Genomic DNA, 20,138 nt, shown 5'->3' with positions numbered 1-20,138 from the left:
GCGACCGCGGCAGGACTCGAACCTGCAATCTTCTGATCCGAAGTCAGACGCCTTATCCATTAGGCCACGCGGCCACGTCATACTTACGATGGTGCGATATTAAAATTTTAAAGAATGTTCAAAATGCTTCGTAGCACGTTTTTGCACGTTTGATTGATATTGCGATTGACTGGGATTGATTTAGTTGTTTCCATGCTTTCAAAACGAAATCCCTGTCCACCACTGTGATCATCCAATAATTTCAATTCATTGTTAAAAAAAAAACCAAAAAACAAAACACAGTTTAGTCATCCGGGCCGCTCGGGAGCGCTCGCGCTTCGTATTTGCTTTACTCTATCAACCGCGCCGCTATGAATGCTAAGGTAACTAGCATTTGCTGTTTATTTTATTTTATTTATTTTTTTTAACACATTTTGTTTGGACACTGTAACATTATCACTAACTGATAAAAAAAAAAAAAAACCGGTTGGCTGAGGTGCTGGTTTTGATTTTACAGACAGTCTTGCCAACATAGTGAGACAGCGGAGGACTAAAAAAGTCATCTTTTGTTCAGTCGCGTGGGAGCCAGGTGTTAGTAAACACAAGGCAAGTATTCTTCTACGTGTTTAACTTAACTAGTTATACTACACCGCGGCAGGTTAAACCAACTAACGTGTAGTGCAGCAGTTGTTTTTAGTTAAGTCAAGCAAGTTAATGCTGACGTTGGGCAATACCATTTTGAGTGAACTAATATTATCTAAGTGAAATATCTAAGTGTCCTGGACTGAGTATGGATGGGTGATGAAGTCTGAGAGGCTGCAGACCAAGCAGGTAACATTAGAGGCTCACAAAACCACTTTAAGTCTTAAAGGCAAGGATAATTTAAGATATTTAGCGATATTAAAGCAATAGCAAAGTCCCACATCATAAGATTGTAATCAAACATGATCTGTCTGTCTGGAATCTATCTAACTCTGTTTCATGTCATGAGAGACAGGATTAACCAAATTAATCTGTATCGTGTCACCCTTGTCGTCTTCCAGCTCCTGTTACTTGTATTCTTTTTGTATTATAGCTCCATATCTTTTATGTATTTACTGTTCTCATCTATCTGTCTGATTTACTGCTTAAAGCTCCTAAAACAACCGAATCAATAAAGGTTTTACTTATCTTATCTTCCAGCTCGAGTGAGACGTCCTCATGAGGTGATGCTGCATGTGTTGCGCTGTCCTCTGCAGAGGACTCTTACCTCTCTACAATGGAGGAGCCTACGTCGCTTCTACTCCACCGAGCCTCGCTCCTTACAGGGCGAGGACTCCACAGACACCCGCCTGAACCCCCTTAACATCCAGATGCTCTCGAGAAATCTCCACGAGCAGATCTTCAGAGGGCTGGAGCCCGAGTACAGAGAGGAAGCTGTGGATCGCAGCATAGGGCACCTGCAGAAACACCAGCTGTGGGGGAAAGAGACTTCACTGCTGCCCGACATCGAGCTCAAACTTCCCCAAATGTATGGAGAAAACATTGATGAGCACTTTCGCACCTTGGCCGAGAAGCAGAGCCTTCCCTACCTTGAGGCAGCCACCAAGCTGCATCAGGCCGAGCTGCCACCTATGCCTCGGGAGTGGAGCTGGGAGGTCGGCTGGACACGCTACGGGCCCAATGGGGAGAGTCAGAAAGTGGATTTCCCAAAGGAGTCTGCATTAGTGTTTGACGTGGAGGTGTGCATGACAGAGGGACGGTGTCCCACACTGGCCGTGGCCGTGTCTCCCACCAACTGGTGAGCAGTAACCCAGAACTGTAACGTAAAGGGGAGAACTGGCTGGTGTTAAACAGTTTTTTCACGACCAATCAGTTTCATTGCCCTGATAATGTTACCAAAATGTGTTAAAGTGGATATGAATGGGCAGCGGTTAAGATTGTATTGTTCTCACTTGCTAGGTACTCCTGGTGCAGTAAACGTCTGATTGAGGAGCGATACTCCTGGTCGAACCAGCTGACCCTCTCTGACCTCATCCCACTAGAGACGCCTTTCAACTCCGCTCGCCCTCCAGGTGGTCAGTGGCAGGACAGGCTCATAGTGGGCCATAACGTCAGCTTTGACCGATCTCACATTAAGGAGCAGTACCTATTAAAGGTTAGCATTCTGAGGGTGCGGTGTTTTCACCTCATTTCCTATGTGGCCCTTTACCTCATGTTATATCATCTTCGGGTGGCACATTTTGTCATGTGATCCACATTATAACATTTGCCGGTTAGCAGGTGTTGTTCCTGTTTTATATAGGACACTCGTGTCCGGTTACTTTCAGAAAATAATGTCCTCTCTTTCTTGTAAGGGTTCAAAGGTTCGCTTTATGGACACCATGAGCCTTCACATGGCCATCTCAGGGCTGACGGGGTTCCAGCGAACTCTGTGGATGGCCAATAAGATGGGCAAGAAGAGGGGTCTTCAGGAAGTCAAGGAACACATTAAGAAAGCTGGACGGAAACGGGAGGGCCCAATGGTTTGTGTCCTTGTTTTTTTTTCCCACCATAAATCGCTTACAATATGCATTAGGAGTTGTAGTTTGCTTCAGAATAAGTTGTCATGATCTTTTTTTATTCTGTGTTAATTAAGCTTTTGGCTTCAGCAAAACTGTGACATGATGTGTTGTGTACAGGTCGGCTCCTGGGACTGGGTTAATATCAGCAGCATTAACAATCTGGCTGATGTCCATGCTCTGTATGTGGGAGGACCACCGCTGCAGAAAGAAGCCAGAGAAACCTTTGTGAAGGGCAGCATGACGGATGTCAGGAACAACTTCCAGGTCAGAGATTTATGGCAAAATGAGTGTCAGATTGTCAGTAACTGCAGCCCAAATGTATTCATACCCTCAAGAGCTTTGCGATGACTTGGCAAAATACATGTGCTTTTGCTGCCACCTACAGGAGTTAATGCAGTACTGCGCCATGGATGTTCAGGCTACACATGAGGTCTTCACAGAACAGCTACCCCTCTTCATGGAGAGGTTGGTAAAACCTCAATACCTCTTCCTGCATGTGTATTAATGTTCTAACCAAAAATATGGTATTTTATTGCCATAATGTTTTCTCCGCTGTGTTTTATAAGGTGCCCTCATCCTGTGACGTTGGCAGGGATGCTGGAGATGGGAGTGAGCTACCTTCCTGTCAATCAAAACTGGGGGCGATACCTTGAAGATTCCCAGGACGTTTACGAAGAGCTCCAGAGAGAGATGAAGAAGTCTCTGATGACTCTAGCAGACGACGCCTGCCAGCTCCTGCAGGATGACAGGTGAGAGCAGCGTGACTGCATCATATAATTTAAGTTAATGGCGATGATAATGTGACAAGATAAAAAAAAAAAAAAGAGGACACATTTATGGAGAGTATGAAGCTCAGTAACCTGGGGATTGATGTGCTTCGTCCGAAATTGTTCACATTGCATTTGGTTTATGTTTTTTTTTTATTTCAGATACAAAGAAGACCCCTGGCTTTGGGACCTTGAGTGGGATGTGCAGGAGTTCAAGCAGAAGAAAGTTGCAGTCAGCAAGAAGAAACAGTCCAAAATAGCAGCTGAAATAAAAGTGGCTACTCCCCTTCCGGACTGGGAAGAAGGTACAAGCTCACCACCTGAAACATATTTAGATTAATCTCATTTTTCCTTTTGAGAAGGATGTTTATTGCTTACTTGGTGTATTATAGAAACATTGCAAAAAGGATTTCGTTTAACAGAAAGGGCTGGAAAGTGTTTCCAAATAGTTTTGACACTGGTCCCTGAGCAATACTTTTTTATAACAATTTTTTAACATAAATTTGAACAAAAATAAATTTATATTACACATCTCGGTATAAATCTTTAGTTTAGCTACAATTTGAACTTCTCCCCTAAACGCCTCATATGCAGACTGTCGATAGACGCAAGTCAGCGGTGCACAGAGAAGCCTCCAGTCACCACAGTACACGTAACACTCACAGGTTTATGGCTAAAAGTTAGTTTTTAAAAGAGTGAAACAAGGCATTCTAATTTGTTGAAACGTGATTTTAAGTGCACGGTGAGCTGAGATTTACTCCTGCATGAGGGTAGTAAAAGTGAAAAAATGTGGATGTAGCTGCGGTATCAAAATTTGGCACAAAATGTCCAGAATTGTTTCGATATCAGATATCAAATCAATGTCAGTGTTCGATACTCAGACCTAGTAACAGATGAGATGATTCACTGGAGTTGTTGTGATTTTAGACCCGGGTCCACCACCTGAAGAGGAGATGGACGGCCCTTGTCCCAGCAGGCTGGCTGTTGAGAAACTGAAGGAAACAGTGAATCGACTTCCAAAAAGAAGGCAACATCTGCCTGGACACCCAGGGTGTGTGGTCACTCGCAAGCACCACCGAGTCATCCAATAATTCACTCTTAAATGTTCACCTCCGTTTGCCACTTGACATTGTAAGTCTGCCCTTCTCCCTCCTGACTTTGTCCTGCAGGTGGTATCGTAAGCTGTGTGACAAGATGTCCGAGGACAGCTGGTCGCCCGGAGCCAGCCTCATCAGTCTACAGATGAGACTGACACCGAAGCTGATGGGGCTGACGTGGGACGGCTTCCCCCTGCATTACACAGAGAAACACGGGTGGGGCTATCTGGTACCTGGACGAAGGGATCATCTAATATCTGAGGAGGAAAACGCAGGGCCGGTGTGCCCACACAGGTACTGAAGTGAAAACAGGGAACGGGGCTTTCTCATCGAGAACTGAGCTCAGAAGCTTAATCACAGACGGCTGCAGATTTCTGTCACTTGTTTAACCTCCGATTCAAACCAGCATTTGTGTATTAAAGCCTTGTTGTGCTCCACAGAGCTATTGAGAGAGTCTACGGAGAGTACTGTGAGCAGAACAGCAAGGAGCAGCCGGAGTATCTGGACTCCAGCCCTTCAGAGGACCTCGTGTGGACAGACAGCACAGTTTGGGCAAAGGTGCAAACATTCATTGTGTAGGGTGACTTAAGTGACATCAAAAACTGCACCGCTTTTCTTCTCAGTCATGACTCGGACTAAACGACACAAACAGACCTCATACTGCTGGAATTTGTGCGGCGAACCCCTTTCCAGTAAGCAGGAGATTCTCTGATGTCCACAAGGCATGAACATCCATAAATATGCTGCTTAGAAATCATATAAGAGATTTTCTTATAGCTTCAAATCTTCATTAATAATCATTTAAATACAATTTAGGGATGTCCTTCAATATTAACAATAATCCAGTTTGGATCGAGACTGCTAGCAACTGCTGCAGCATGACTTTCTCAGGTACAGATTCACCAAAATATAGAATTTATATAATTTTTTCACCATGAATATTATTCTGCCCATGTTTTGTTTTGGGTTTTTTACTTGGTCTGTTTCATTGGGTAATTGATGAGGTCCTCTGGATTTATAGAATATGTTTCATCGTGTCATTTCAAGGTGGAGGAGTTCGGTTCTCTGGAAAGTCTGACCGAAGAAAATGGACTCAGAATGATAAAAAATGAGGACAAGAAAAAGAAGGTGAGTGAATTGGGACTTATTTGCATTTGTATGCGTCAAGACTTTGTATCACAAATGCTTTTGTATAGTGGCAAATTTCTATATCAATATAGGTAGGTAGGTATATACTTTATTAATCCCCGAGGGGAAATTTTTTTTTTATGTTAATTCCTTTTATAGCTTTGCTAATATGGACCTGAACTTTCAACTATCAACATGCGTGTTTTGCAGTTTTTACTCTACGTTTCTATTTTAGTTTCACTGTGATTTGTTTTATGACATACTTTGTATTCTGTATCAACAACAGTCCCAAGATCCGGGCCATGTCCAAAGAGAGAATCACTGCCATTATCACCACGGAAACGGCCCTTACAATGATGTTGATATTCCAGGTTGCTGGTTTTTCAAATTGCCTCATAAGGTGAAGTTTCCTTGTTTACCTTGAGTGCCTTAAATAACTACCATTGGCACAATGTGACTCCATTAAACCTTCACCGTCCGACTGAATATTTGTGTTTCCAGGATGGTAATCACAACAACGTTGGCAGTCCGTTTTCAAAGGACTTCCTGGCTAAGATGGAGGATGGTACCCTCAGAGCAGGAAGGGGCGGGACGAACGCTACTCGAGCTCTGGAGATCAACAAAATGATGTCCTTCTGGAGAAATGCCCATAAACGTATAAGGTACCCATCAGTTTCATTTCATTTGTCTCTTTAGTCGATCACAATCAGCTTTATCAAAGCTAAAAAAAATGGTGACTACGCTTTCTTTTCTTGTCCCCTCGTAGCTCTCAGATGGTGCTGTGGCTCAGAAAGGGAGAGCTTCCTCGTATCGTCAGCAGGTTTGTCTGGTATATCAATAGTAATCCTGCATTTATTGATGAGTCATAAAGTGGAGAGAAAAGTCATTGCTGTGTGTAACAACCTCGCTGTCTCCCTAAGACACAAAGAGTTCGATGAAGAGGGTCAGTATGGAGCCATATTGCCTCAGGTCATCACTGCTGGAACGGTGACACGCAGGGCTGTGGAGCCGACGTGGCTGACTGCCAGTAATGCTCGGGTAAGAGACAAAGCCGACAAGGAAAACCGCACATCGCAAGTCCGATGTTACTAACTTAAATTTCCTTTTCGCATCGGGCTGTATTTTTGTGTCCGCAGCGGGATCGGGTAGGCAGCGAGCTGAAGGCCATGGTCCAGGTACCGCCCGGATATCACTTGGTAGGAGCAGACGTAGACTCGCAGGAATTGTGGATTGCTGCTGTGCTCGGAGAGGCTCACTTTGCTGGGATGCACGGTGAAATTTTTCTCTTTGAAATCTTGTTTGTTTCTCGAAATTTAAAACGCTGTGCGGCGTGCGATCAAAAAGCTCAGACGATCAGCCAATTGCAAACCAAAACCAAGTCGAAGGCATCTGAAAGCATCTAAACGTCTGTGTTCAGGTTGCACAGCGTTCGGCTGGATGACCCTCCAGGGAAAGAAGAGTCAGTGCACTGACCTGCACAGCCGTACTGCTGATACTGTGGGCATCAGCCGAGAGCACGCGAAGGTGTTCAACTATGGACGCATATACGGTGCAGGACAACCTTTTGCTGAGAGGTTGCTGATGCAGTTCAACCACCGCCTCGATCAGACAGAAGCTGCCAGTAAGGCCAGGCAAATGTACGCCTTAACAAAGGGTACACGCAGGTGAGCTCAGCAAGTTAAATCGTTATGGTTACATAAAGATTTGATTTTGAGTTAGGTGACAAAGTTGAACTTCTAACCCTGTACGTTTGTGCTTCTATTTTTGTCAGGTATCATCTGTCAGAGGAGGGTGAGTGGCTGGTCAATGAACTGGGCATTGATGTGCAGAGGGAGGATGATGCAAGTGTCTCCCTGCAGGAATTGCGAAGGATCACTCGACTGGCCTCACAATGGTGAGGGGGCAAGCAAAGCAAAACTCGAACATCCACGCTTACTTGGTGTTACTTCATTTTCACCCGTCTCTGTTCCCTCAACGCATTCAGCTCCCGGCGGAAGAGGTGGGACCTCGTCGGCAAACGTGTGTGGGCTGGAGGTACCGAGTCGGACATGTTCAATAAACTGGAGAGTATAGCTCATTCAGCAAACCCAGCCACTCCTGTTCTCGGCTGCAGGATTAGCAGAGCACTGGAGCCCAAGGCAGTTAAAGATGAGGTGAGACGCACCGGCTACTAACATCCAGTTCTAATCATCATGATAGTATTGAATTAACATTAGCTGTCCATATCCAGGACCTTTTGTGGCAATTATTTTTTTTTTATAACTTTGGGGTTTCACTGTAAGAGGTGTTTACCGTTTTTCTGTCCAAAGCAAAGTGACCACTTCGCCAAGAAGTATATGATCGTATCCTTCACTCTTTTAAAGAAATAATTTGCATCGAAATAGTTTTCTTGTTAAATAATTACGTAAATGTTGCTTTAGAAACCATAACTGGATGAGGTCAGTGTTTCTGCTCGTGGAGGCGCTGAACTACACAATAACAGTTTTGTCTTTAAGCTGAGGTGTGCCACATTTCTGTTGTCAGTTTATCACCAGCCGAGTGAACTGGGTGGTGCAGAGCTCTGCGGTGGACTACCTCCATCTGATGTTGGTGGCCATGAAGTGGCTCTTTGAGGACCACAACATTGACGGACGTTTCTGCATCAGCATCCACGACGAGGTGCGGTACCTTGTCCGCAGCGAAGACCGTTACAGAGCAGCGCTGGCACTTCAGATCACAAACCTGCTAACGAGGTCGGCTCACAGCTCGGTGCACGTTCTCCCGGTCTCGACGCAGAACTACAGAACTGACGGCGTCTCCCGATTGTGCTGCTTTTTCCTGCAGGAGTGTCTTCGCCCATGCGTTGGCCATGCGGGACCTTCCCCAGTCGGTCGCTTTCTTCAGTGCGGTTGACATCGACCAGTGTCTGAGGAAGGAGGTCACCATGGACTGTGTGACTCCCTCCAACCCCACAGGTGTGGAACGAAGATACGGCCTGCCACCTGGTGAGTTCTGCACAGTATCATCAGCCTTTTTCCGACATCAGGCACAGTATACTGCATGTATTGTAAACACGTTTAATATATACAAAGTACACAGAAAAAGACAGGAGGGGAAACAAATACTGCGGGCATCAGGTGGGAGAACAACTTTCCTGCCATCTCTTTCCAAAAACTAAACCACATCAAACAGTTTTAGATCGTCAGCGGCCTTTTGGTTTATTTGCACGGCCACTTGTAGGAATACTGAAATCACTTCCAGTCTAGTTATTCATTTAAGGGAATGAATTACAAAGTTGTGTGAAGAAACTATCAATATTTTTACTGCCAGGCTAAAAACAACACTCTGTATGTACATTGTATGTTAGCAGAATAAACTTGACAAAGCGACATTGGAAATATCTCCAAGATGAAGATTTACATGCGAGAAACCACAGATCCACCGCTTCTCAGTGTAGCCAATGAATGATAAAGCAAAGCCATCTAAAGTACTTCTGTAAACAGTTGCAACTGTACCGTCTTTAAAATAAAAAGTAATTCTGAACAGCTTTAATTTTAAATACAGAGCAGCTTGTTGATCACGACATCACACTGATAAAAAGAGGGCGGGAAGTCGAATTAGTACTTGAAAGATCTGCATATAATGTAAAAAGAACTGAATGTATGTGTTTAGAAATACATCCGATATGAAGAAAATACATATTTACCTTGAATAAAGTGAACTGTTGGAACACAAATAAATGGTTAAACAATATGTCTAAACTTTCCACAGGTGAGGCCTTGGACATCTACCAAATCATCAACATCACTAAAGGCTCTCTCAACAAAGGAAAATAGCACTTTGTGAGCCAGGCTGCTGGTATTCATGAACACTGTTCATCAGCTGGTCGAGGTTAACACATCTGTAACAAACAGAGGAGCTCGACATCAGGTCACGGTTTCCTCTTCTTCTCTTTGGGTTCCAGCGTCTCCTCTGCGTCCTGTGACTCTGTGGTCTGACAGAAATGGTAGAACAGACGGACACTAAGAGTTTATCCAGAAAAACTCGCATGCAACTCAAACTGGATTCAAAACATCACGAGAAACTTTTCTAAAGCGAAGTTGAGGTCTAATTATGTAGCCACATGCACCACCAGAGGGAAACATTTCAACAATGAGCACCACCTGGATATAGAATTAAGTAAAAAAAAAAAATTTAAAAAAAAAGGAAATAGTGGAGCTGAGCTGACACTGACCTCCTGACTGTCGTCCTGCTCCTGCAGAGCTGCATCCAGGGTCGCAGCATTGATGCGGAAATCTCTTGAGGTGCTCAGCTTCATGTACTGCATCAGGTTTACCTGACAAACACACATACAGATGTTGTATACGAGTCATCGAGGTGATGACGCTGTGCTAAAGGGCTTCATGGAGCCGTGTTGTTTTGCTCAGTGCTTGTTATGTATTGATCTCATGCGATCCAGCTTCCACACACCTTTGATTTCTTTGAGAGTGTGATGAGATACTTCTCATACTGTTCAATGCCGAAGATCAAGTCCGGGATGGCTTTTGTCTCACGGAAGAGTTTCGCCTACGGAAGAGGTTGGGTCAAGGACAGATGTGATTCTGAATTGATCCATTTGAAACGGATGTTTAAAGTTGTTCAATGTTGTATCTGTACATTTTATTTCTATTAAAAAAAAAAGAAAAAAGAAACTGCACAAATGTATTGTTCTTATAATCAGTCACCTTAATTGTTACAACTAGAAGAGGTAAATGTCCTTACAGAGGCAGCAGTGTTCACTTCGTTCCTTCTCTTTTTCTTCTTGTCGTCTGCACCTCCGCCACTGAATTCTCCACTCTAGCAGTGAAACAAAAACATCACTCTTCAAACCCCAACGTCCCGTCCTCCTGAGCATGAAGCTGCTTTCGTCATGAGAGCATTCCTCAACTGAACCGAGCCGTACCTGCGCATACGTGATGAAGGAGTAGCACTGCGGTGTCAGGTGGGAGCCTGAGAGTTTGACCTGCACAGAAAGTGTTCAACCAGCGTGAGATTAAAAACACCAGAAGATTCAAATCAATTGGGCAGACCTCGGACTCACCAGCTTCTCAAAGCGAGCTGGCAGTGCGGCGTGCTGGCTGGCGAACACCTGGATGTACTAGATGGAAGAGAGGAAAATGTCACACGGAGGTCGACTGCACCAACAGACTCGCCGAGATCGTCGAGGGGTATAGGTACGCACGTATTTGACCAGGGTGGTGAGGATGGTGTATGTGCGACTCAGCGCTCTCAGCAGTGTGATGGTGCAGTTGCCGGGCAGAAGGGCCGTCTGGACAAGCTCGTTTAAGGCCGTCAGGAGAGTCCCGAGCTGCAGCGTCACCGCTTTCTCGACCGGATCCTGCTGGCCGCCAGCCTGTGTGGCCTCACCTGCGTAACATCACAACCGTTTTAGTGCCACTCGCCTACAAATGCATCTCTTCCCTTCATCCCCTCTCACCATAAATCCAACAGAGCATCAGTGTAAAAGGCTTCTTACCGGAGACCAATTTGTCAGCGGCTGTGTGACTTTTCTTTCTGGTAATAAGCCAGTCCACTTCGTCAAGCACTCTGTCAACCTGAGACAGGACCAGCAGCTGGGACAAGAGGGTAAAAAGATGAAGAAGAAGTTGAGCACACGAAGCAAACACATTTGTGGATATTTGAAATCACAGCAAGTCGACCGCCTCCAGTTAGAAAACCAACACTTACTGCTGCTGTTGTCGCAGTTTTCATGTTGACGATGGCGAAATGAGACTGTTTCTCCACCTCTACATCCTGATGATGGAGAGAGAAAAGACAGAATAAAAGAAATAAATCCAAAAAGGGCACAATAATGTTGACCGTATTGTTATTAAAGGTTATTTTAATCAATTTACCATCACAGTAGTAGTATTAAACTGTAAAATGAAGGCCAAAAGATTATGGCTGGTAAAAAAAAGTGTTGGTTATATGCATTGTGAAAGTTCTGGCTTTGCACTGGAATAAAATGTTTTAGCGTACGATATCTACAAATACTTTAATACAACGAGTATTAGGAATTGCATGAGTTGGATTAAAACTGTGGACAGTTGTCAGCTGTGCTATCAGGGGAAACTGGCAGTAAGGAAAATAAACCCAGTGGGAGTGAGTGAGAGACAAGCTGAAAGAAAAAGCCCTTGCATTTTTTTGTTTTTTTTAAAGGTAAAATGCCATCTTATTTGTGCTCTGAATACTGTTAAGCGTAACTGTACCTGATCGATATCTCCCAGTTGGCTGTGGATGTCTTGGCAGAGCTCCAGCAACAGACTTACAGGACTCTTATAGAGAACATGCAAGCTGAAGAGGAGCGACAGCAGCCCCTTGGAGAACGGAGAGTCCTCTAAAAACACAAAGACAGTCACTTCTTCAGTACTTCACCTCACTGCAACTCGCAAAGATCGAGTGAACTGTCACGCACCAAAACTGGTCTCCTTGCAGATTTTCACTGTCCACGTGATCATCTGAACAAACTGTGGATTAGATGTACACATGTTAGTGGAACAAGTACCTTTCACTTTGCCCGATGAAGTAAGAGTGCACCTACCTGCTGGGAGGAGGGCTTTAGCTGGCGGGAGAGCACGCTCAAGATGCTGACCAGCAGCTGAGCCTCTTTGCTGTTAAATTCCTCCTCACCTCCACTTAACTGTGTAAACAGCGCCCTCTGTTGACAGGTAGATGCAAATGGATTTTAGTGTTGAGTCGGCTCCGTCACAACATTTAAAATACATATTAATATTAAATTTAAATGGCTCCAGGTACAAAAGTTTGTGAAATAACATTTAGGGCACTCATTCTTTGGAGTATAACTTTAAAAGCAGAAGAGGAATATTCTCGTCTGTTCAGATGCACCTGAAACTGTCGGATGTAAAAGTAGTTCATCTCTGTAACATCGCCATCGTCTTGTTCGGCATCATCTTCTGCAATGTCTGTAAGAGACACAAAACTTGATGAATATCTTCACACTATTCAGTTGCAAACCTTCAAATCATCTGCTGTGACAGTGCATGTCTGACCCATGGTAGAGAGGAGCTGAGCCATCTTGGCCGGGAGGCGCTGCTGGCAGGTTGTGAAGATCCTGAGCAGACCCTCCAAACACAGCTGGGACAAGCTGGAGCGCTTCTCCTTCTTCCCTGCCTCCTCCACCACACTGGGGATGTTTGTGTAACGCCACATCAGCACGCTGGGAAGACATTGAGATGAAGATCAGTTAGAGAGCAAACCCATCAGCAGTCAAACTAAATGCTGTTATTTAGGCCCAAGTATTTCCACCTTGTCATGTCACAGAGGAAGCGGAAAGTCCTTTCTGCGTTCTGTCCATCTGGACCGTCTGTGTTTCCAGTTTCCTCCAGCTGCTGGATCTTCTGCACAGCCACACTCACCGCGTAACGCACAAATTCTCCGTTTGTGCGAAGCACGGAAAGAGCCTCCTCTCTGCTCTGAGAATTATCTCTGGAAAAAAAAAAAAAAAAAAAAAAAAAAAACGGTTTTTTTTTTTTTTTTTTAATTTCTTAATACTTTAACATTGCCATGGAATTTTGAAATGCAGTTTAAGTTTAATAGTTACAACTTTCAGCTTTTCAAGCTTGTATAGTACTTGTAATTATCATTTTGTTGAATGCTCACTATCTAGAACTAGTTGAAAACTAGGAGGTGTAATCAAAAAGTTCTCAGACCGTTTTGGTTCTGATGACCGTGATGTGCACAGAACTGAGGGAAGCAATGACATTTGTGGGTAAATATTTCAGGTTACCTCACTTGATCACCACCAGCACCCGAGTTACACATGTTTTATCTGACAACCAGTACTTGCGTATTTGTGATTTCACCATGCACATGAGCAGAGAGCTCACATCAAATTTGTGTCAAACTCAAGAAATCGACAATGGAGATCCTTAAAATGCTCCAGAAAGACAACGACAATAAAGCAATGAGCCCGGTGTGGTGTTTTGAGTGGCATTCACATTTTAAAAGGAGGACAGAACGTCACTGTCCATGACCAAAGAAGGCGCAGCGGGTCAGGAGTACAACCAGGAGAGTTTTTCTGAAGGTTCGTGGAGTGGTGCAGTTAATTTGTCCCTCAAAGTCAGACTGTCGACACTCAGTTCTGCTGTTCTGAGTCGTCTGAGGGAAAAGATTCAGCACGCAAACAACCTGAACTGTAGCACAACAGCCCTTTTTGCAATATGTCAATTTGCCGCTTTGAAGATTCCTCCCCAACCCCACCTCCTCACCGGATTTGGCTCCCAGCGTCTTCTCTCCGTCCCCCCAAAAATTTGACACGAACTTTGATGTCTCTGCTCAAGATTCATATCAGAAATCACAAACGCTCGCATACCAGTGGTCACAAAGATGTGTTATTTAGGAATACTGTCTCACACAGGTTATTGCTTCCGCCTGCTTTGTGCACTCTGTTCAATGTGCAACGGGAACAGTCTCTGAAGCTTTTTATCACCTGCTTACGAAAACTATTCTCAAGTGCAGATGTACTGATTTTAGGACATACAATGATCACACAGAAGCATTGGATGCAACAGATACTCTTACAGTGACAGATGATTCACCTGAAGAGCACAGTCATGAGAGTCGATACAAAGCCCATAGACAGTAAACTGCGGGGGATCTTGTGTGACGGCGCTCGACCCTTTCCAGATTTCTCCTTCAAGAGCTCAGACAGCTTGTGGTAATGACGGAACAGCTCAATGAGCGCCTCAAAGCCACTTTTACTGCAAGACACAAACACAAGTACAGGAATTTTATAAAAGAAAATCCCCACTGTATCAATACTGCTACAAAGTGCACTATGCAGAGAGATGGCTGTTACCTGTAGTTGGCTTTGATAAAGTTGTACTCCATGAGGACCTCGTACACTCCCATCACCAGCACAGCATAGATATTATTCTTCACTCCGACACTGGATCCCATTGAGAACTCTGCTGACTTGTCCTGATCAACATACAGATAGTATAAAGCTGAAGATGAGGCTTCCACAATATGAAAAACTGACAGGCGTTAGGACAAGCATATAAGTGAAGAACAACACACTGAGTACAGCTGATCTAAAATACTAAAAGAAAATGTTCCTTGTTCTTCTAAGGCATGGTGCTTCTTTGATTCATACCTGAACATCTCTGATGTAATATCAAATTGACTTATTTCAAAAAGCTCACAAATTGGAACTATTATTCACAGGCTTAGTAAAAGTAGCTGCCACATATCATCGATAAAACCAATACAAATGTTTCAGATGTAGTTTGGGGGGAGAGCAGCTCCTGCTTTTGGAGGAGTGTAGAAACGGAAACCTTTCAAAGCTCTAACATGTAGCTCAGAGCGCATTAATCTTTTACAGCGTATGTTCTTGTCTTGAATGCATACCAGTTCAAAGTCCTCCAGCTCACACTTGATCATGCGTCTTGTCATGCTCTCTATGATTGCCTGCAGGTCAGACTGGTATCCCGTCTCCTCTTCCTCGTCATCATCGCTGTCGTCAGCAACGAGGTTGGCTGATCGGCGCAAGTTCGGCAGCCACAGCAGGCAGTGTATGGTGCAGCTCACCAGATGGGCCTGAAACAGAATGCTATTTTTTGCACACATGGACGCAACTACAACACGGCTGCAGAAATGTTACAGAGGAGGAAGAGTACCAGAGGCTCCTGGAGGTACACTTGGTCTCCATGAGCAGTGATGCATGGCTCCAGTTTCACCGGGGGCAGGAGGTCTTGTTCGGGCTCGTAGTACTGCCTCAGCTAAGGAAACCAAGACTTTAAATGCAGCAATGCAGGCCGTTATATCCGACACAATAGGCCTTTAGCACACGCACATACCTGTAAGAAGAGGGTCTGCATGATGGCGCTGGCAAGTTGAGAGTTGCGACGGAGAACATTATAGAAATCCTGAAATATGAAAGAATTGGAGTTTTGTCCGAGAAATAAGTTGTTCATGAGCATCAGTCATGGTTGTAAAATGTAATACCAGCAAATAAAAAACAAAACAATCAATGAACATGGCACAAGATGTCCAACACCTCTGACCTCATAGAGCATGAGGCGCACGTCAGCCTGCTGGCTGAGGCAGCGCCGCAGGCTGCTGATGATCTCCAGGCAAAACACTTCATTGGCAACGGAGTTGTAACGAGAATGAACGTCCACTTGGATCTACGCAGCAGTTCAGAAAGACAATTACCATTCAGGTTTAAAATGGCACAGTTTCACATGCACAGACTACGTGAGGAGTTTAACTGTAACTGTACCTGGCTGGAGGAGATAGCCTGGCTACACTGACTCGAAGCCAAACTGCCTAAAACTTTGAAGTTCTTCAGCAGCAATAAGAAGCCGGTCACTGCAGACTTCCTGCCGTCCAGTTGGCTAGAAGAGTCATTTAGGGGGTAGAATGGTAGAAGAAAATATCTTTTTAAATAAGCGTTTATGCTTTCAAATGCAAGATTCACTCTATGTATAATTGAACCTCGTGTAATTAAGAGCAAAGCAGTACATACCTGGAAAACATGGCCTTGCGGAGAACTAGAATTAAAGCATCTTTCAGGGACATGCTGACCTTGAGCAGCGGCTGGAGATAAAAGGAAAGAATGAATACACAACTGAAACCTCTGCAATTTTTGTTTCTGTGTCTCTCTGTCACTCATTTACCTGGACAGCTTTTAATAGACCCTGAACAGTGGCCAACGGCAGGTATGACAACTGGTCGAATGCCTCGGTCACCTTGGAGGATGACTCCAGGAGGATCATGGGAGCAGAGACCACAATGTCAGAAAAAAGGTCTGTTGACACAAAAAAAAAAAAAAACATCCAAATGATCAAATTCTCTCCTCTAGACATAATAGACTGACATTACTATCAAAAGGCTGCATTACCTAAGTAATGACTGACAGGCGACGCCGTCTTTGTGACCAGTCGATTCAAGACCTGCTCCAGTATTTCGCCTCTGATTGGCTCGTGCACCTGTTGTAGACAGACACATCCTCCAGTGAGAACACGCGACATAAACGTGCGTTCAATATCAGGCATTTACACTGATATTTACATCAACCGAAAACCCAATGTTACCTTAAAGCCCTGAAGGAGCACCTGCCCTCCCAGCTTACACGCTTGCTGAGTCGGGGTTCGAGCAACACTAACAGACCCCTCTGTGGTCTTTCCAAATGGTCCAGGTTTGGGTCCAAATGTTTCCATGAGAAAGAAGCCCAGCTGCACCAGACCCTGGGTAACATGATCCCATCCAAACACACTGCACAGGTGGAACAGCACAGATATTGTGTTTATGTTATGAGGGCATTTATTGTTTAATTATGGGGCAACTTAATTTTCTTAATGACCCTCATTTTCTCTAGTTCTTATTTTGAAGGTTTGAAATGGATCAATAATTTTGTGTTGCTGTAACCTGTTCTTGACTGTGTCCAGTATCATCTGAGCCACACTGCAGTGAGCAGGCAGGAGGTCCTGTAGGAACTTTGAACCTTGCTGCAGTTGCTCATCCTTGAAGCTCTTGATGATTGCCCCTTTCAAAAGGTCAAACACCTGGGCAGAACAAGGAGATGAGAAAACAAACGTGTTAAATGCAAACACAAAATGAAAGAATACGCAAATGCGTACAGGAGGAATCGTACAGATGTCTCACCTGCTCTTCATAACGCTGAATACGAGCTACTGAGAGCAACAGGGCGACACTGAAAGGACACATGTCTCCATACGATGTCTGCAGGAATGCAATTCAAGATTTATGGCACAGGCTGTATCACAAATGATAACATACACACTGACAAGCTGCACCACACTTAACCTTAAAGCTTTTCATGAATTCTCTCCCGAGCTCATGGTCGAGCCGTATAGCGAAGACTGTGTGGAGGATTGCAGTGCCCTCCACATGCCTTAGCTGGTCCTGTGGAATAGATTGAACCTCTAGATCCAGGCTCCTGAGGAAGAGGCAGTAGAGAATAACAATCAATAAATGAAAAGTGTGCAGAAAATCTTTGAGTAAATACAGTAAAAGCCACTTGCAGTGTATGAGTCACTCACTCTCCGTGTTTCCGCTCTTCTTCCTGGCAGACATCTTGCTCCTTAAAGTAACTGATGATTCCATCCAGGACCTGCTTCTTACAGCCCTAACAGACAAAGTGCAGGACAAGCATATAAGATAATTACCAGAAAGAGAAACACGATTATCTCATCAACATGTCCTCACTAACACACACACACACACACACACACACACACACACACACACACACACACCTTCGCAGATAAGAGCAGCAGCTGGTAAACCAGTGGCGGGACCTCCTGCAGATCCAGTTTGGTGAACATCCTCAGAACTTTCTCCACCAGAAACTGCAGCTCCTCTGATGACAGGGGCACATCCCTTAAAATGAGGGAGACACACAAAAAATGACAGCACAAATAACAATGAATGACAGATATAACCTCGTGGTATCATTGCAAAAAAAAAAAAGCAGTAAAAAAAGAAAACAGAGTACTGTAGTATAAAAACTCAATAATACATCATAGTGAGGGTTGTCACCTAAACATGGTCGTCAAGTGGATAACACATTGCGGGTCCCATCTGCATGAAAAAAAAAATACAAACATACTTTGACTAATATTTTTTTGTAAGTATTTAGGCTTTAATCAGTAACTATGAAGCAAAACACTGTTAAAAATGCCCTAAAATGTACATTTGCACATCTACATGCAGTTTAAGATTCGTCATGTCCTCACCTGCTCGAACAGAGGCTATTAATCAGCTGTTTCTTGTATTCCTCACCACTGAGTTCCCCTGAAGTCATAATAAACCAGTATCTTTTACAATTTGCTCAGTGATGTTGATATAACCTCAGACAACAACGTTAATCTGCAGTTACCTTTGCCATAAGACAGGGCTTCACAGGCCGCAAGGGCAGTAAGAATAGTAGGAAACAGCTCCAGGGATTTCCCACTGCCCATTTTCCCCACCTTAATGGCGTCAACAAAGAGAGACCCCAGCTGTGCCAGAGATGGTCCAGACAGTGCATGAGTCTGTGTGGAACATATAAAAAGCAAAATGGGAATTAAGATAGATATGATCTGATAAACATATCTACCAACTTTATTTTTATTTTGTTTTACCTAAATATGAACGTGATTTCGTGTACTGAGATACTGATGTCTTCTATTCAACGGCAGGAGGGTGGTTATTAGTGAAAAGTAAACACTTTTGTGTGAATGTGTACAAATTGTTCTCCAACAGCTGCAGCTTCATCATCCTCAACAGTTTGAAAATATGTTAGTGGGCCCTCCCTTTTCTGCCAAGTAAAAAGTGTCCAGCGTTCTTTAATTGTTGGTGTAAACGCACTTATGCACTCCAAAAGGTACGTGCAAGCACATAAGAGTGTGAATTAAGACACAGCAATGACTCCCATTTAACAATCCACAGTCACAGGTACTAGTCATCCTCTGGGGTTACACATGTACTCGCGTGGATTCATAGGGGAGAAACGGTACTAGTGCACCTCCAGCATCAGCAGTCCAATGACATCAGCAGCCACCTCGGTCTGAAGGTCCCCGGACTCGCACAGAGGGATGCAGTGTTGATACACGAGAAGTCTGCGATTCGACCCTTCGGTGGAACTGGGTGGAGAGCCTAAACAAAAAGAAGCACATTCATTACTAGTACTGCACCACTCCTGACATTAAAACCAACGCAGGTCACATATAGCATCAATGATTCTGACTTGATGTGACGGTCGTCAAAGTAGCAGCTTTGTGATCTTCTTTGACGCTATTGACCCATAAACTATACATCCCTTTAGTGTACGTACCTTTAAATATGCCTTTAATCATAGCCCCGATGTTTTTGCCCTTCAGTGCGCTGTTGGTAACCACAGCGATCAGCTGGAAAGCAGGTAACGGGAGAGGAAAGTCATTTATAAGCAAACGGACAGGATCTCCTTCAGTGGACGGTAAAGGAGTTTTGTGTCCGGCTACACGACTTACCTGGTCATCGGTCAGGGAGGACAGGTACTTCTGAAGTTCGACGGGACTTTCTGCATCCGACAGTGAGACGATTTTATCCATTTCAGCCCTCACGGTCCACCGGCAGACTGACACGAGCGGCTGGTAAAAGTTTGGTAAACTAGAAATAAGTTTGTCGTAAACCCAGACGTTACTTTTACTTCTTGGTTGTTAAGCTACGTTTAATATTGACCGTGCATTTTATTTTATTTTTTTTAAACTCGTCATACAGCTTTGTCTGTGAAAAGTATGTCTTCCCAGTGTCTCTGTGGTAACGCTTTCATAATGTTTAGCAAATTTCCCGCCAGACGACACTTCCTGTTTTGCTTCGTGGTTGCCATGTTCGAGTCAAGATATCCCACAATTACAGTATTTAACAATCCCGTTGTTACGCTCCATAGCACATAAATATACGTTAAAATACAATGACATATGTTATAATACAACTTGAAGTTATTCAGTATCATAACAAATTCCCTGTCCAAACAAGCTGTTTAGTTGTAAAACTTTTCTTCATACATGTCAACCACGGGCACCGCCTGCAGAGGTCTTTGCTGGGTTGCCAGGTCCGCGAATGGAAGTCTCGAACATTTTTCTGTTCATTTACTGTGT

The 20,138-nt window shown here is 44.1% G+C and overlaps 2 protein-coding genes and 1 non-coding gene across 6 annotated transcripts; 1 reads left to right on the top strand and 2 right to left on the bottom strand.

The window, feature by feature from the left end:
• Position 1: 1 nt before the first annotated feature.
• trnar-ucg (transfer RNA arginine (anticodon UCG)) lies at positions 2-74 on the bottom strand. Its single transcript has one exon. It is a non-coding gene; the product is annotated as a tRNA-Arg (tRNA).
• polg (polymerase (DNA directed), gamma) lies at positions 16-10,182 on the top strand. 4 transcript variants are annotated; one of them, XM_069162519.1, is made up of 24 exons: positions 16-362; positions 497-585; positions 1,162-1,759; positions 1,921-2,116; positions 2,316-2,483; positions 2,640-2,786; positions 2,908-2,987; positions 3,089-3,271; positions 3,452-3,594; positions 4,217-4,340; positions 4,459-4,680; positions 4,827-4,944; positions 5,434-5,514; positions 5,801-5,914; positions 6,016-6,176; positions 6,281-6,334; positions 6,435-6,552; positions 6,651-6,786; positions 6,932-7,178; positions 7,286-7,408; positions 7,499-7,667; positions 8,038-8,246; positions 8,338-8,498; positions 9,265-10,182. In XM_069162519.1, exons 3-24 carry the CDS (start codon positions 1,188-1,190, stop codon positions 9,327-9,329), a joined length of 3,591 nt encoding a protein of 1,196 aa, XP_069018620.1. In that variant the 5' UTR covers positions 16-362; positions 497-585; positions 1,162-1,187; the 3' UTR covers positions 9,330-10,182. The 4 variants fall into 4 exon arrangements, with proteins under 4 accessions (XP_069018620.1, XP_069018623.1, XP_069018619.1 ...); XM_069162522.1 differs by lacking the exon at positions 497-585; XM_069162518.1 differs by having other exon boundaries at positions 16-585.
• fanci (FA complementation group I) lies at positions 9,425-19,666 on the bottom strand. The gene is made up of 37 exons (XM_069162517.1): positions 19,509-19,666; positions 19,334-19,406; positions 19,025-19,155; positions 18,398-18,551; positions 18,255-18,312; positions 18,058-18,099; positions 17,775-17,898; positions 17,559-17,644; positions 17,323-17,455; positions 17,161-17,238; positions 16,924-17,060; positions 16,590-16,770; positions 16,397-16,484; positions 16,173-16,303; positions 16,022-16,092; positions 15,776-15,890; positions 15,558-15,680; positions 15,351-15,419; positions 15,171-15,272; positions 14,902-15,090; positions 14,351-14,472; positions 14,091-14,252; positions 12,799-12,978; positions 12,543-12,709; positions 12,379-12,455; positions 12,074-12,190; positions 11,948-11,999; positions 11,742-11,869; positions 11,221-11,286; positions 11,009-11,105; positions 10,715-10,899; positions 10,574-10,630; positions 10,436-10,495; positions 10,255-10,329; positions 9,964-10,059; positions 9,728-9,829; positions 9,425-9,487 (listed from the first exon to the last, which is right to left on the bottom strand). The coding sequence occupies exons 1-37, from the start codon at positions 19,587-19,589 to the stop codon at positions 9,425-9,427; spliced, it is 3,972 nt and encodes a 1,323-aa protein (XP_069018618.1). The 5' UTR covers positions 19,590-19,666.
• Between the last annotated feature and the right edge of the window lie 472 nt (positions 19,667-20,138).

This window comes from Embiotoca jacksoni, unplaced genomic scaffold, assembly GCF_022577435.1.
Source record: "Embiotoca jacksoni isolate LCO1_2020_lvr unplaced genomic scaffold, fEmbJac1.0.p SCAF_3, whole genome shotgun sequence".
Classification (NCBI taxonomy): domain Eukaryota; kingdom Metazoa; phylum Chordata; class Actinopteri; family Embiotocidae; genus Embiotoca; species Embiotoca jacksoni.
The sequence above is the reverse complement of the archived record's forward strand: the minus strand, read 5'-3'. Positions and strand labels throughout refer to the sequence as shown.